This window comes from Vicugna pacos, chromosome 13 (genome assembly GCF_048564905.1).
Source record: "Vicugna pacos chromosome 13, VicPac4, whole genome shotgun sequence".
Lineage (NCBI taxonomy): Eukaryota > Metazoa > Chordata > Mammalia > Artiodactyla > Camelidae > Vicugna > Vicugna pacos.
In genome coordinates, this window is record NC_132999.1 from 1,801,494 (window position 1) to 1,817,680 (window position 16,187).

General features: G+C 38.7%; 1 protein-coding gene across 6 annotated transcripts in view; it reads left to right on the top strand.

Annotated features, from left to right (window-relative positions):
* Positions 1-16,187, top strand: part of KYAT3 (kynurenine aminotransferase 3) — a 62,607-nt gene that overhangs the window by 36,053 nt on the left and 10,367 nt on the right. For 4 of the 6 annotated variants that reach the window (XM_072974028.1, XM_072974030.1, XM_015251597.3 and 1 more), the window contains 6 exons: positions 1,602-1,688; positions 2,457-2,582; positions 2,682-2,802; positions 7,583-7,659; positions 9,003-9,092; positions 13,178-13,364. In XM_072974028.1, coding sequence (XP_072830129.1) covers positions 1,602-1,688; positions 2,457-2,582; positions 2,682-2,802; positions 7,583-7,659; positions 9,003-9,092; positions 13,178-13,364 — 688 coding nt within the window. The remainder of the gene's footprint in view (positions 1-1,601; positions 1,689-2,456; positions 2,583-2,681; positions 2,803-7,582; positions 7,660-9,002; positions 9,093-13,177; positions 13,365-16,187) is intronic. The other 2 variants (XR_012078979.1, XM_072974031.1) reach the window with 1 other exon arrangement.

Here is a 16,187-nt window from a genome sequence, read left to right on the forward strand (position 1 = left end):
TTCCTTAGTTTCACCTCGCCGCCTCTCCAATTTATTTTCCTTCATTGGGCTCTCACCTCATATCAGGCAGTGTTTCTTACCAGCGTTACAGAGACTGATCATCTCAGTCCCTGAGAGTTTCACAGTCGAATTGAGGACTTGAGGAAAGGATCCATTCCTGGCTCATTTCTTTGTCCACAATACTCGACAGCCGACGAAGCACACTGTGTAGTAACTACTCAGTGGAGTTGGGTGACTAGTACACACAAGAGGGGCCTTAGAGAAGGGCCTTCTTTGTCTCCAGTGAGGAAGGCCTTAACCAGGTATTTCACATCATTGGAAATGCAAACAGTACAAAATGCAAATTCAGAATGATAATTACATACCGTGAATTTAACCAACACAAGTTAAATGAGGCAATTTAGTGTAGACGTATAAAACTATAAATTGTTGCCAGATCTATGAAAAGCAATTTGTATATATATATAGTCACACACACACACAGAGTACTATACATGGTAGCACTGTATATAAAGGTGTGTGGTACTGTACATATATATATATGTATATACATGGTGCTATACCATAAAGATGTTTATGCCCATTAGTAGCAATAGCAATCATGTGAATTTATTCACCAGATGATTTAAAAATGGAGAAACTATGCGTAGTCACAAATGGTCATAGCATTGTTATTCATACACACAAACTGTAACAAAATTATTATAGAATTCAATAGATTCTCAAATAGCCATTAAAATAATAAATATTAAAACTATATAATATTGACTTTGTGCAATCTTGCTACATTTTAAAAAAATGAAAAATTGAATTATACAATGGCTATAAATTATGTGTTCCAACTCTCCTTATAGGAAAGCAAAAAGTCAGAGATGGTAGGCCCAGGCTGGCATACCACAGGGGGAATACTGACTGGACCGGCTAGTCTGGCAAACTGACCTGAAAGCCAGGCCATGGGTGACTGAGACAGAGCCTGGAGGGGCAAAGGGGGAGGGGGTATATCTCAACAGGTTAGGAAAAAAGAATCCAGAATAAGTCAGCAGGAGGGAAATTGTGGGTATCAGACAATAGCAATAGCACCCTGTCTCCCCACACCCACACTTTGTTTTGGAATGCTTTTGAGTAAAAAGCCTCTTTACTCTCAGGATAATACTTATAAATCAGTACTCCGTAACAGAGAGCATTGGGCACAGTGTTCTCTTTCCTTATGGTCTTGCTCTGCCACTGATAGTTTAATTTCTAATTTGAAATGTAAAGAAACTCGGTGTTTTGGGCTGGAACGTCCCTTTGAGAATGTGGTGAGAGCTATGACTCCTTTCCCCAGAAAGATGTACGTGTGCATGTAGGAAATTTTACGTACAACTTCAAGGGTCCCCACGGCAAGCCTCTGTAGATCCCCCTAAGAGGTCAAGGACTCCAGTTAAGGCTCTTGGCAGGTTTATCCCTGAGGGCGTCTTCACCCGGATGTGCCCAGACAAGGCCCACTGTCTTCACTGCTGCTTCCTAGCACATACTACAGTGCCTCGCGCATGGCAGGTGCACAGTATTTGTTAAATGGATTAGTGATTGATGTGTTGTGTTCTTATTTGGTTTTACTCCAGGTCATAGTGATAGTGCCTTTCTATGACTGCTATGAGCCCATGGTGAGAATGGCTGGAGCAACGCCAGTTTTTATTCCCTTAAGATCTGTAAGTTTGCCAATATGACTCATGTGTTTTAAGAAGTCTTGAAAGTACCAATTACTTGGTTGCCAATGAAGTTTCTACTTTGATTACATTTTTGGATTTACTATGTATCTCTACTGTGACTGAAGATAACCAACAACTTTGGAGGGGGGCTTTTAGTACATTATGTTATGTTTGCCGCACATCTACGTTGTATGTAATACTTTTTTGGTTCTGTGTCTCCCCCACCAACTGTGAGCACCACCAGGGCAGAGACCATTTCTGACTCACTTTTATAGCACTGCTCCCCAATGACTAGTAGTGCAGGGTATATGCTGGGTGATCAATAAATGCTTGTTGAATTCTGAGCGAAGTGACTTTTTAAATTCTGCTTTTATCTTTAGAAATACAATAAAATATCATTGTCTTTTTAAAAACCTTATCAAAATACGTAATAAACTAAGGTGAATCACAGAACCTTCTCTTAGCCTTGTAGCATGTGACACGTTGACCATAGTGACAGCTGGCTCCGTAGGAATATAGGCATGTTAACAGCTGTTAACATTGACAGTTCATGTTTCCATTTGACGGTTATGAGCATGAGAATCGAGTTCTCTTGAGCTCTCAAGGCAGAAGTAAAGCTTAGTTATTTCTGTTTCTTTCCTTTGTTAGTTATTCAGTTAACTTTGCCATGCTTTTCTCTACTTTCTTTTTCCTTATTAGGTTATTGATTTGTAAGGCAGCAAACATGAATTAATTGAATTAAATCATATCTTCATTCTTCATGCTTAGAAACCTGTTGATGGCAAAAAATGGTCTAGTTCTGACTGGACATTAGATCCTCAAGAACTGGCAAGCAAATTTAATTCTAAAACCAAAGCTATAATCCTAAATACTCCACATAACCCCCTTGGCAAGGTGAGTCTGTTACCTCCTTATGCAGCCTTGTGGTCCCTCACTTTCTCACGTGTTGAACAATGATTGGCCCTGCTCTTTTGTTCCCTTTAATTTGTGCAGGTGTTCACCAGCTCGGAGCTCCAAGTGATTGCTGACCTTTGCATCAAATACGACGCGCTGTGCATCAGTGATGAAGTTTATGAATGGCTCGTGTATACTGGAAACAAGCATTTAAAAATAGGTACCGGTTCTTACATAGAATCGCAGATCTAAGTGTGTTTGAGCACATGTTTAGTGTGTGACTGTTTAATGTGTGACTGGAAAGTCTCCCAGAACAGCTTTAAAGAAGTCTTCGTGATGGGAAAATGTCTGTATGAGCACTTAAAGTGGGATTTGAGTGAATGATGCTGGAGTGAATGAATGAACAGACTGAAACAAACTGTACAAGCTTAGAGGGAGAGATTTTGGATCACACTACAAAGCTATGAAACCAGAAAAATGGTACCTCTGCCTGTATCCTTAGCTTTTCCCCAGAAATCTGGCTGTTACTCAGCACATGAGACATGGGCTTGCTTGTTCCTAAACTGGTTTGTCCCTGTTGAGCAAGTTGCCAAAACGCCAGGTCAACAGGAGGAAGCAGGGACAGTAGGGGTACTGCGTGCGGCCCTTGCCCAGGATTTCACTGCACTACCGGGCCATCTCACAGATGCCACAGTATCTTCTAGAAGGGGTGATCCAGACCTTGATGTCAACTCTAGGTTTGTAAACTGGGCTGCAACCTTTGTGTCTTTGCACTTGCCCTTCCTCTACCTGGAAACACATTTCCCCCAAATACCCACAAGGCTCAGTCTCTCACCTCCCTCGGATCTCTCTTCGTAGGTTGAATTTCGTTGACCACAACGTTTAAGATAGTTGTATCTCTCCTTCCAGCATTTGTTTTGTCCTTTTTTTCTGTATAACAAATACCAGGATCTGTATATTTGACTTTTAACCTACAAGAAGGTAGGTATTATTTGTTTTGGTCTCTTCTCAATCTCCTGTTCCCCGAATAGGGTTTTGTGCGTGGTAGACCATCAGAAAGTCATTGCTGAATAAATGAATAGGAAGTATGAAAAGGAAAAGGGAAGGATAACTAAAATGACCGTGGCAGAAACCAATACATTTTAAAAAGAGTGCTCTCATACATAAATAGTTGCACGTATCATAATTACCCCTGTGGTGCATTACAAATGACAAAGAGACAGAGAGGTGATCAGCAAAGGAGTGGGCAGCAGAGGTCACTTCACCCGTCTTGTCGATCTCTGTCTCGGGTCATTTGAACTATTCCCCAGTTGAGAATCAGACTGACATGGACAGTTAACTTTTTCAGTAATTTTTTTAGATTAAGCAGAGAGAGAAAGAGGCATCTATCTAATGAATAAGTATAATTTTATACTCAACATTTTATGTATTTTACAAATGTTCGTGTCTGTGCAATAATGACTGAAAGCTTTCAAATTTTAGTGAACTCAGTGTAGCAATTTTCTTTCCAAAAGGCTTGAAATTTGTTTAAACCCTATATTGTAAGCCCTTAATGGCAAAGTGTAAACACTATTATTTGCTAAAGATATCAAGACATATATCTTTAACTCAGATTTTTTAGTTGTTAGAATAACTCATAAAGTTAAAACAAGAAAAAATGAATTCACTATTTTATTATTTAGAGAGTGCAAAAGCACGAAAATGTATTCTGTTAAACACAGCGGCCTTCGTTACACGAAAGATGCAAAATGGCTACTCCATCATCTGCAGAGAGGCAGGTCTCGAGTCTGACACCGTAAGGCTTGCTGGCCACACATCATGCAGTTGGCGTCATCTCCATGTTGTCACAGAGGCAGTTTTCCCTGGTGTGGTTTTCACTCTTCATCATGTCTCTAACCTTCATCTGACTTATATTGAAGCCTAAGTTGCCAGTGAATAATTGTTACAGCTGCCGTGGCCGATTTAAGGATCATGGGTCATAGAGGAGACGTGCAAAGACCAGTTGCCATTTGATATAGTTGCAAGCTAAACTTACCAGTACTGGACACTGGATATAGTTTTTTGAAATCATCAGACCTGCAAAGATTTTTTTTTCCCTCTAGGTTACTGAATTCACACACAGTGCTATGGTCATCTGCTCTGCCTGTTTACATTCTGTAGCTCCCCAAATCTCTTGAGATGGAGAGGACGTGAATATCTAGATGTTTTTAAATTACTTATGGCCCTTTTTGTTGAAATAATAGAATTTGTTCTTATTGGATCAGATTTTTGATTCAAGTGATGTCTCCAGGTAAATGACATTTCAGTCAACAAAAGAAACTTCTCTTCTGGAAGAGATGGATACTGATACACTGGTATTTATGTACTAATCCATTGATGTATGGAAAATTAGTATAAAATTCCTTGTAAATTATTCAGCTGATTAGCTTAGTCTTTGAAGAAAAGACATTACTCTCTTTATTTATTTATTTTTTACAGTTAACACTTTTTATGTGTTTTTAAAAATTTTTTATTTATTCTGGGGGTGGGGGGTAATTAGGTTTCCTTATTTATTTAAACAGAGGTGCTGAGGATTGAACCCAGGACCTTGTGCATGCTAAACAAGCACTCTAGCACTGAGCTCTACCCTCCCCTCCAAGATATCTGCTTCTATATGGCCGAAAGAGACATCAAGAAATTAGTTAGCTCACCTTTTAAATACTATACTTAGATTTGATATTTTATGTTTGAAACCTACATTTGATGTGTATGTAGTTTTTATTTCCTTCATATGTAACTTATATTGAAAACATGCTAGAGGATTGTATTAGTGTCTCTGGGTAATCCTTACTTTAGGAAAATTTATTTTTAGGTATTCTTACTAGTAGGCCTTCCTGATTTGGATATGTATTTTTATTTTAAAGGAAGTGATACTCTGAATTAAACATAGTTCTCTGGTCAAATAGGAAAGTGGGACATGTGTTGTATTCTTTGGAAATACCTTGGAAGACTAGAAATGTCTCAACTTGAAAGGATATAATTATTTACATCGAATGTTAGAATATTCCTTCTTCCTCTCTCCTCTCTCTGAATATTTTCTTCATCTCTCGTTTTGGGTTTCCTTATACTCCACAGAAAATACAGTGGTAACTTTCCTCATTTATATAGTTTTCCCACCTTTACAAATATTGGCAGGTATTTCATGATAGACTGAAATGCATATGCATCCATTTTGAACTTCCTTTAGCCACCTTACATTTTAGTAGGCACTTTGTTTGCTTAGGAGAAGATTACTTCAAGAAGACAGTAGCTTAGACCCTCCCCAGAAACAGGTATTTGTTTTCCCTTTGTGCATACTAATATTCCTAGAACAATGCAAGAGAATCTGTTGTACCTCTAAAAAAAACAGGTGAAAACCTTGTGGGATTGTGTATGAAGAATTTCACAACTAAATCCCTTGAGGACTCCATCGAGCAGTGTTGTGGGTAGCGTCCCCAGAAGACTAACAGAGAAGTAAGGTACCAGTGCCCAACAGAGTTCACAAACTCTTGCATTTTATACCTCCATGACTTCGATACCTGAATCCTCTTTGGCCAAAACACCTTTCTTCCCCTTCTCTGCTGGGCAGAGGCCCCTGTGGTTGTCCAGGCATCGCCTCAGGCGTCCCTGGCTGCAGAGGGTTACCCTGACACCTCCTCCTGCACACTGCAGAATGCTCCGTGCCTGCTGCTGTTCCGGCACTAACCGCACTGCACTGCAGCTGCTGCTCCGCTTGTCCCCTGCCCCCGCTAGACAGTAAGCCCCTCATCTTTGTTTTCTCTAGACCTAGCTTAGTCCCTGGCTCCTGATCATTGCTAATAAATGTTTAATGAGTGACTGAGTAAGTGAATGAATGATTTTTATTAAAGATGTCAGTCAACTTGAAAACTTTTACATAGTTGTTTCTCATTATTCATGGAATTTTTATTTGTGAGTTCATCTGCTCACTAAAATGTATTTGTAACCCCCAGATGAGTAGAGTGTTTCATTCACAGACATGTACAGGGGAGGGAAACATTAGAGTTGCCCCATGTGTGTGTTCCCAGTTGAGGTCAGCAAGGCAATGCTCTGCCTTCTTATTGCAGCTCATTCTGTAAGCATATGTCCTTTTCACAGTGGTTTTGCTGTTTAAAGTGGCCCCCAAATATAGTGCTGAAGTGCTGTCTAATGTTTCTAAGGGCAGGAAGGCTGTGGTTTGCATCGCAGAGAAAATACATATGTTAGGTAAGCTCCACTCGGGCGCAAATTCTAGGGTTACTGGCCATGGGAATATTAGTGGGTGATATCTAACAGATACGGAGCTCCTTTGAGGTTGAAAAAAAAAGTTTCACACTTGATTGTGGTGATGGTCACATAACTCTATGGCTCTTATATACACTAAATGAATGAACTATACATCATAGGATTTTTGACTCAGTCGTTAGCAGAACACACACACACCCTCTCACACGTGCATGCAGATCGCTGGCCCTTCGCCAGAGTTTCTGATGATCCAAGAATTTCCGTTTTTTGCAAGTTCCCCGGTGATAACTGATACTGCTGGTGTGGGAACCACATTTTAAGAACCATTGCCTTAGGAATCCTGTAGAAATAGACTTGGAAAAGGAGCAGAGTAGAGGCAAGCTATACAGTAGCCAGGACCACAACCAGAACCAGAGCTGCAGAGTGATGGCGTTGGACACCCAGCTGCTGCTGACACCGAGCACGCCGGGTGCTCTGGCTACTGTGACCACGATGCTGAGCCGGCTCAGAGTACTGCCTGCGGACACTTCTGCCGCTCCTGCCCTGGGTAGTAGTTTTGCCGCTTAAATGTATTCAAGCATGGTAGCATTTTCAACTGTGTTTGGGTTAAAAAATTATCTCTGGAGAAAACTCTACTGACCACACCATTAGGCATTTATGTTTTTAGGTTAGACTGACTGTAGATTGATTGGAAAGCAATTATTTAACCTTTTTTTTTTCTTCCTTTTTTTCCTGTTCAGCCACTTTTCCAGGAATGTGGGAGAGAACAGTAACGATCGGGAGTGCTGGAAAGACTTTCAGTGTAACTGGCTGGAAGGTGAGAGGAGTGAGAATTTGATTGTTTGAAACAGGCATGCATTTTATTTCTTGTAGAGTTGTGTGTGTGTGTTTTAAATGCATATGTATTTAGTTTCACAGGTTTTTCTATTCACTGCTGTTTTCCTTATTTACTCATCCAGTTTTCATGTTGGCCTTTACCCTTTTTGAGACCTAATCATTCCTTTAAAAGTAAGAAAAAAATTAGGTGATTTTTTTAATAAATAACCAACTAATGATACTTTTTTCTTTGCAAAGAATGTTCAGATTACTGCATGTTAATATAAAAGGAGAAAAAATAATAGCTAACATTTTGGCATTTACTGTGTGCCAGGTTCTAAGAGCTTCATACATACTGATTCCTTTTATTCTCGTAACCGTATTATGAGGTAGGTATAGTTTATTATTCCCATTTCACAGACAAAACTAAAGTACAAAGAAGCTGAGTAACTTGCCTAAGGTTACACTGCTAATAAATTTAAATTCCAGCTGGGACAGGCAGTCTAGCCTCAGAATCCATGCACTTAACCACTGCACTATGTAATACAGCCAGAAAATTTATTCACCACATGATATCACTTATATGTGGAATCTAAAAAAAGAAAGATACTATGAACTCATCTACAAAAGAGACTCTCAGACTTAGTAAACAATGTTATGGTTACTGGGGAAAGGGGGTGGGAGGGGATAAATTTGGGAGTTTGATATTTACAAATGTTAGCCACTATATATAAAAATAATTTTAAAAAAGTTTAGCACAGGGAACTATGCTCAATATCTTATAATAACCTTTAATGGAAAAAATATGAAAACGAATATATGTATGTATATGCAAAACTGGAACATTGTACTGTATACCAGAAATTCTTGACCCATTGTAATTGACTGTACTTCAATTTAAAAAAAGGACAAAAAAAACCTTATCTTCCCAGCTTCACCTCTCCTGAATTTGGGTAAGAAGCAGGGAGTATCAAAATTACGGCTGAATCCCTTACAGCCCTCATTCAGGCATACTTTTACCCGTATCTAATTCAAACAAGCTTTGTTCCTGGTCATGAGACCTCCAGAATATCAGAAGCTGCAACATCGCAGTGGAGGAGAAGATAATCTATTGTGGGCACTATTTCCCTTCTGAAGGCAGAGTTTAGTGACTCCAGTTGGAAACTATTCCACAAAAAGAACAGGGTTGAAATAATTCTACCTACTAAAACTACATGCCCCACTTTCATGGTGTGAGCATTTTGGAATTGCATGTATTTATTAATTGCATTAAGCTTAGCTCGTCTATCAGATTTGGTACTTAGACTCATTTTTGAAATCTGCTTTTACCGTTTTCTTTCCCAGCTTGGCTGGTCCATTGGTCCTAAACATTTGATAAAACATTTACAGACAGTTCAACAAAACAGCGTTTATACGTGTGCAACTCCTTTACAGGTAGGTGTTGCAGTCACTTGGGGTTGAGCAAAGTCTTTGGGTGGTGTTATTTTTATTATGTGTACTTGAATTGCCTTAATTCTTCTCTTCATGTCCTTTTTGAGCAGGAATTCTAGTATAATTTGAGAATTTAAGCCAAACACATATTCACTGCTATCAAGAATAGTTTTTTTGTTTGTTTTTAATACATGAAGCTTTAACTTTGAACACTCATATATTGCTGGTGGGATCACAGAGGAATGCAAACTCTGGAGGACAGTGACAGCCCCAAGCAAAGTTGTAGATGTCCGTGCTTATGAAGCTCATGAAGGGAAATTACCCGAAAGCTGTCATCTGCACATGTCAGAAGCTTCGTGTGTACATGGCCATTTCATTTTCATTGCAGAAGTTAGGGGATAGTCCGTCTATGGATAATCGATTTAATAAACCATGATCTGTTTAAACATTTAAATATTATATGACTGTATTAGTATCCTGTTTCTCTGTACCAACTTACCACAAACTTAGTGGCTTAAAACAACACAAAATTTGATCTTAAAATTCTGGAAGTCAGCAGTCCAAAATGGGTCTTAGGGAGCTAAAATCAAGGTGTTGGCCTTGCTGCATTCCTTCTGGAGGCTTTGAGGGAGACTCCACTACCAGTCTTTTCCGGCATCTAGGGGCTGCTTGCATTCCTTGGCTTGTGGTCACATCACTCCGACCTCTGCCTCTGTCAAGACATATCCCCCTATGACACCAACTCGCCCACCACCTTCTTTCTCTTATAAGGAATCTTGTTACTACATTAGGCCCACAGATAATCTAGGAGAATCTCTCCATCTTGATCCTTAACATTATACCATGCGGGGTAACATATTTACAGGTTCTGGGTTTTAAGACATGGATATCTTTGGGGGCCATTATTCTGTCTTATCATCATGGCTGTTTAAAATAAAAGGAAAGGGAAAGTGAAAAAAAAGAATGAGGAAGCTCTATACTTACTGATTTGGGAAGATTTCCAGGATATATTGTAAAGTAAAAAAAGCAAGATATGGAAAGAGCAGTGTATATTTATGCTGCATTCTGCATAAGAAAGGGGAAAGACTATTCACTTACATTTTCTTAAAGGATCTCTGGAAGGGTCCATAAGAAACCTTCTTTTGTGGGGGTAAGGGGAATGTATGAAATTAGTAGACAGTGATGGGTAGGTTATAAGACTTTTTATTTAATGTATGTCTTTTTATATTTCTTTCTTTTTATTAATGTCTATAAAATAGGGATCTATGTACGATCATTCTGTAAATAATCAGAACACTGGGAAGAAAATTGGAAGGCAGGTAAACGGCCAAAACAGTCAAATATATTGGCTACAGTAAACATTTTTGCTTCCTGCCAAAAATAACTGCTGAATTAAGAAAAATTTCTAATTTAAAATTATTTTTCCAGTGATTCTCTAAAGTGGTATCATGATAAAGGCTAGCCTGACACTGGTTTTATTATATATTAAACCCATTTCATTTTCTCAAAATAAAACTGTGCACTTATTCAACAAATATTAACCAAGTATTAGAGACACATCAGACAAAACTCCTGCCCTTATACATCTTAATGACCTAGTGGGGGAGCACAGGTAATAAACAAATAAATGTTTTAGTAATACAATATATCAGATGTTGGTAGGTGAAGAAGAATGTAAGAGAGGAAGGATATAAAGTGCTAATGGGGAAAATACACAGTGTTAAAAGGAGTAATCTTTGAAAGCCTCACTGAGAAGGTGACATTTGCACAGAGAACTGAAGGAGGTTAAGCAGTCACTTGGTTATGAGAGAACAAGTGCAAAGGCCCTGGCAGGTGGCGTGGCTGTCATGTTTATACCACTGAGAAGCACAGAGGCTGGGACAGGATGATCAAGGAAAAAGAGTAGGAGAAAATAAATCAGAGAAGCAGCTGGGGGTAAGATCGAGTAGGGACATGTGTGTCACTATAAAGACCGGGTGAGATAGGAAACCCCTGGAGAATTTTGAGCACAGGAGTGACATGGCCTAACTTGTGTCGTCAGAGGGACGCTAGCTGCTTTGTCGAGTTAGATGGAAGACTGTCAAAGTGATCCAGGAGAGGGAGACAGCAGTGGACTGAACCAGCATGGGGGTGGCAGAAGTCGTGGGGAGTGCTTGGGCCTGCATTTATTTTGAAGTCAGAGCTGACAGGATTGGCCAATGGACCACACGTGGGGTATGAGGAAAGGCGAGGAGTCCAGAATAATTCTATGGTGGTGACAGATATTTACATCTCCTGGGCTTTGAATTTTCTAGGGCAATGTCTCCTACCGTAGGGAATGACCAGTTACTGAGAAAAAGGAAGATTCAACTAAGAATGTGGCGTATCTTTTTCCGAACTCTTATTTTCCATTTTGGCTAAGTGCCTTGTTTTTCTGTTTGTTTGTTTGGTTCATTTATTTATTTACTTATTTACTTTTTATTTTGGGGAAGAGGTAATTAGATTTATTTATTTGATGGGGACCCTGGGGATTGAACCCAGGGAGGGCCTCGTGCGTGCTAAGCCTGCGCTCCACCACTGAGCTGTACCCTCCCCACCTAAATGCCTGGGTTTTTTTCCCGTGCCCTCAGACAACCATGTTTGGAAACTGGAGCCACAGATTCCGAGGCTGAAGCAGCTGATCCTTATTTATTCAAGATTGTTTTAGTTCTGGGGAACTATTACTGTTTTGTTTTCCTGCTGAGTTCTTTTGGCATGCGGTCCTCTCTGGGGTCCTGTCCTCTCTCTCAGGGTCATCTCTTGCCCCTCTCCTGCGACTCATTAGCCACACCGGACTTCTCGGTTCCTCCAGCAGAACAAATTATGTCCTGACCTTTTCCTGTTTTTGTTTTCTTTCTCTCCCCTCCCCCATGTCCGCGCAGATTCACATTAATTGGAAGCTCTGTAAAGGCAAGGGCCATGTTTATCGTGTACATCATTACATTCCCAGCATTTATCACCAATGCCAGGTATACTATAGGTACTCAGTATATACTTACTTCATAAATATTTATTCACTTTTGTCCTTTAGTTCTTGGTATCTCTGGGTTCTGATCAGTTTCCTTAAGATTTGACAACTTCGCTCTGCCCCTCTATCTTAACTGTTCCAGGTTCTTGATTATTTGTTTGGATCTCCTTGTTTGCTCTGAGGGCCAGTATTTCTAGGTTGTCCCAGTTCAACTACCAAACTTCTGCCCTCCTGCTTGTGCAGATCCTTGTTGTTTTGTATGCCCTGATTTGGACTCCTTTACCTGTTCCTGACCTGTTGCCTTCTGAGACGCCTGCCTGATCTAAACAACACTGGCTCTTTTCATTTTGCCCAATTTCTCTCCTTTCTCTTCTGACTTTCCTGAAGAATGGTAGAGAAGCAATTCCACATGTCCCCAGAAACTTGTTTCTAATCCCTGTGGGACTTACACTGCCTTCCTGGGATGTGAATGATTAGAGCAGGGATTTGTACACTTACGGGGAATGACACGGTGCATCAGCTCTCATTTCCACTACGTCCTTCAAGGTAATGGGGAAGTGCTGGCTATTTCATCATTTCTCTGGTCATCTTTCAGACTTAGAGCTAGCAAGTTATTCTACAGCTAACCTCAAGAGGAAATAACAATGTCTTTTCACTTCCAAGGAAGCTGTCTTTGTATAATACAGTTGGTCCTTCTTGCTCACAGGTTCTGCATTCACGGATTCAACCAAAGACTGTGGATCCCCCATTGGTTGAATCTGCAGAAGCAGAATCTATGGGACTTGAGCATCCGTGGATTTTGGTATCTGTAAGGATCCTGGAACCAGTCCTCTGAGAATACCAAGGGACAACTGACCCTCTGTTTCAGTTTGGATTTTCATGGTCCGTTCCCAGTTCTTCACATTAGAATTCATCATTTACACGTAACTGATTCCTCCATTAATCTATAGAATTTAACATAGGTTCACAGAGATTCAGCTGTGATTCCCTGAAAGACTTTTTGCCAATAATGCTACTCAGTCTGTATTTATTATACCAATAAATTCAGCAGTAAATAACATTATCATATTTTCTTTTTATATTTTTCAATCTTGACATACAGGAAGCCTTGGCTCAAGCTTTTTGGATTGACATTAAGCGCATGGATGACCCAGAGTGTTACTTTAATTCTTTGCCAAAAGAGTTAGAAGTAAAAAGAGATCGGATGGTACGTTTACTTGAAAGTGTTGGCCTGACACCCATAGTTCCTGATGGAGGATACTTCATCATTGCTGATGTGTCTTTGCTAGGTTTGTAAAGGTTTTTATTATTTCAAATATACAGAAACCTAGGTATGGAATTATAGATTGGTGTCAAAGCCATATCAGCGTTTCATTTATGGAAAAATGGATTTCCACAATGTCAGTGTTGTTTACAGTCATCTTGACAATTAGGTCCTTGACCTTAAATGTGACTGTTGTTCCATGATGATGGAGTTATTGGTTCTGAGTTTTCTGTTAAACGTAGAATTTGCTGTCATCTAGTTCTGGTGTGTAACTTATAACAGGTACATGAAATAATACATGTTCTTTGTGTTCCTTTTAGTACAATTTTACATTCCTTTTTACTTAAAAATACATGATTTCTAGACTGTTGATGCAGTTGAGGAATACTTGTCACTTTAGAGTATACTGAAATGAAGCATATTTATTGAGGGTCTACTATATGCCAAGCACTTTCAAACACTCTTTTGAAAAAAAGCATTGCTAGCTCCATGTTTAAAGACACGAAGACTTACAAAATATTACATAACTTGCCTAAAGTCACATAGCAAGATTGCAAATAGTTTTGTCTCCAAAAAGCGGTGGTCTATACTTACCTGAAGCTGTTATGTGAAATTCCGACATGCCACACAAATCTAAAGTTAGAAGCATGGTAATGTTTTATGTTTAACATCTTTCTTCAAAAAAAACTGTAGTGTTAATCGTAGTAAAATTAAAAGCAAAATTTATTCTGACAGAAATCTTAGAAATTACAGCTATTCGGAACAGATTTAAATGTTAAGATTCTATTACAGTGAAGTGATGTGCTACTGAACATGAAAAATGTTCTATATATACCAAATTTTATACATTTTATAAAGCTAGAAACTTTCAATTTTGTAACAAAACAGCAATTATTATTTCTTCATTTGTTGTGAGAGAAGCAGAGGCCATGTGTTTGTCAGGAGAGCTGTATGTGTCAGGCTCCCAAGCTCCATTCTTATGTAAAACCCCTTGAAATGTTCTACACTCTTAAGGTTTGGAAAGCACTTTTACTATATTGAGCCTAAATGTGCAGCTCATTTCATGAAATGTTAAAAAGAAATAGCACAGCTTCCATCACTTACATTTTTGCTTTTGAATTGGAAATTCACAAAATTTTCAACATGAATTATTTTGTTTAAAAGAAAATTATTTTGTGGGTGGGTGGGACTAGCTCAGTGGTAGAGCGCATGGTTAGCATGCATAAGGTCCTGGGTTCAATCCCCAGTACCTCCATTAAAAAAAAGAAGGAAATTATTATACTTTATCTGCTTCCAGCAAGAATTTCAGCTAATTAATATTTGAAGTCTTTGACACAAAAATATATAAATAGAAATGTTTAAACATCAATGTATAATGGAGCAGGGGGAAGCAAATATTTTAGTCACCTAGGTTCATATAGTAGTTGACCCTTGAGCAATGCAGGGGTCAGGGGCACTGGCTCTCTGTACAGTTGAAAATCTGTGTATAAACACATTGTTGAGCTCCGTTATCAGTGATCCCACTTTATATGCAGCCCCACCTTACCTGAGTTTCCGCGTGGATTCATCCAACTATGAATTGTGCAGTGCTGTAGTATTTACTGTTGAAAAAAATCTGTGTATAAGTGGGCTCACGCAGTTCAAACCTGTATTGTTCAAGGGTCAACTGTATTGTAGTTAGCATTAACTTGAGCCCAAACCTCAGGGCAGCAAAGGCAAATAGAAAAATAGAATTAGTTACATAATTCTTGGGTGAAAGTAAATGTAACAGCTTTTTAGGTAAGAATAAATCTTCCCTGGAACCAAACTTTTTCAGAGTAGGTTCTAAAAGGGATTCACCATATTTGACATCAAGCATCAAAAAGGACAGTAATGCAACTTTTGCTTGGATTATTGTATTAAGCTCTTAAGTAGTTTCCCATTCTATCCTCAGTTGATCCAGCCTGAAAGCAATATTGGTTTAGGTCCTAGATCTTAAACTAATGTAGTTGTAATAGGAGCAGAAAGGATTTTTGTTAGAAAACCTTTTGTGATGATGGAAAGGATGCCCATTCTTTATGATGCTCCTTCACCTGTAGGGGGAAAATGTTAATGTCTGTAAGACCCTTCTACATCCGAAGACAAGTTCGTTTTATTTTACTCTTTCATCTGTTCAGATTAATTTGAATGTAGAAATTCTTCCATATACTAGAGGTTTGTCCCACCATTTGCTAAAGACAAAAACAAAAAAAGAAAACTTTCATTTGAAGGTAGCTTGAAAATAAAGATGAACTGTAAAATTCATGAACATAGTAATTCCGTGTGTAACTCATAGCAATGGCTAAATGGTTAATATTTTTTCAGTATTTATGATTTAGCCGGTATTATGCTAAGAGCTTTACAAATATCACATTCTCACAAAAGCCCTATGAGATTGGTACTATTATATCTTCATTGATACTTGAGAAAGGTGAGATAGAAGATTAAGAAATTTACTGAGGTTAATCAAATAATAAGTAGCAGAACTGATCTCTGAACCCAGAGATCCATGTCTTAACCAGTGAACTTATCTTTTTTCTGCTAAACTAAGCAACTTTCCCAACCAATGAGCTTCATCCTAGAACTAAAAAGGGAAGCATCTGATTTAGAAGACAAGAAACAAACAAGAAGATTATTACAATTGTTCTAGTGAGATAATAAGGTCCAAAATTATGGAGAATATGGTAAGAATACAACCACCAATTTTAATTTTCATAGGTTACTTAAATAAGCTAGTGTTATTATAAAATGGTTCAAACTCCTACCTTTGATAAAGAAGTATTTTGTTTAGTTCCTTTGAGGGTGTCTGACTCAAGTATTCAAAAGAAAT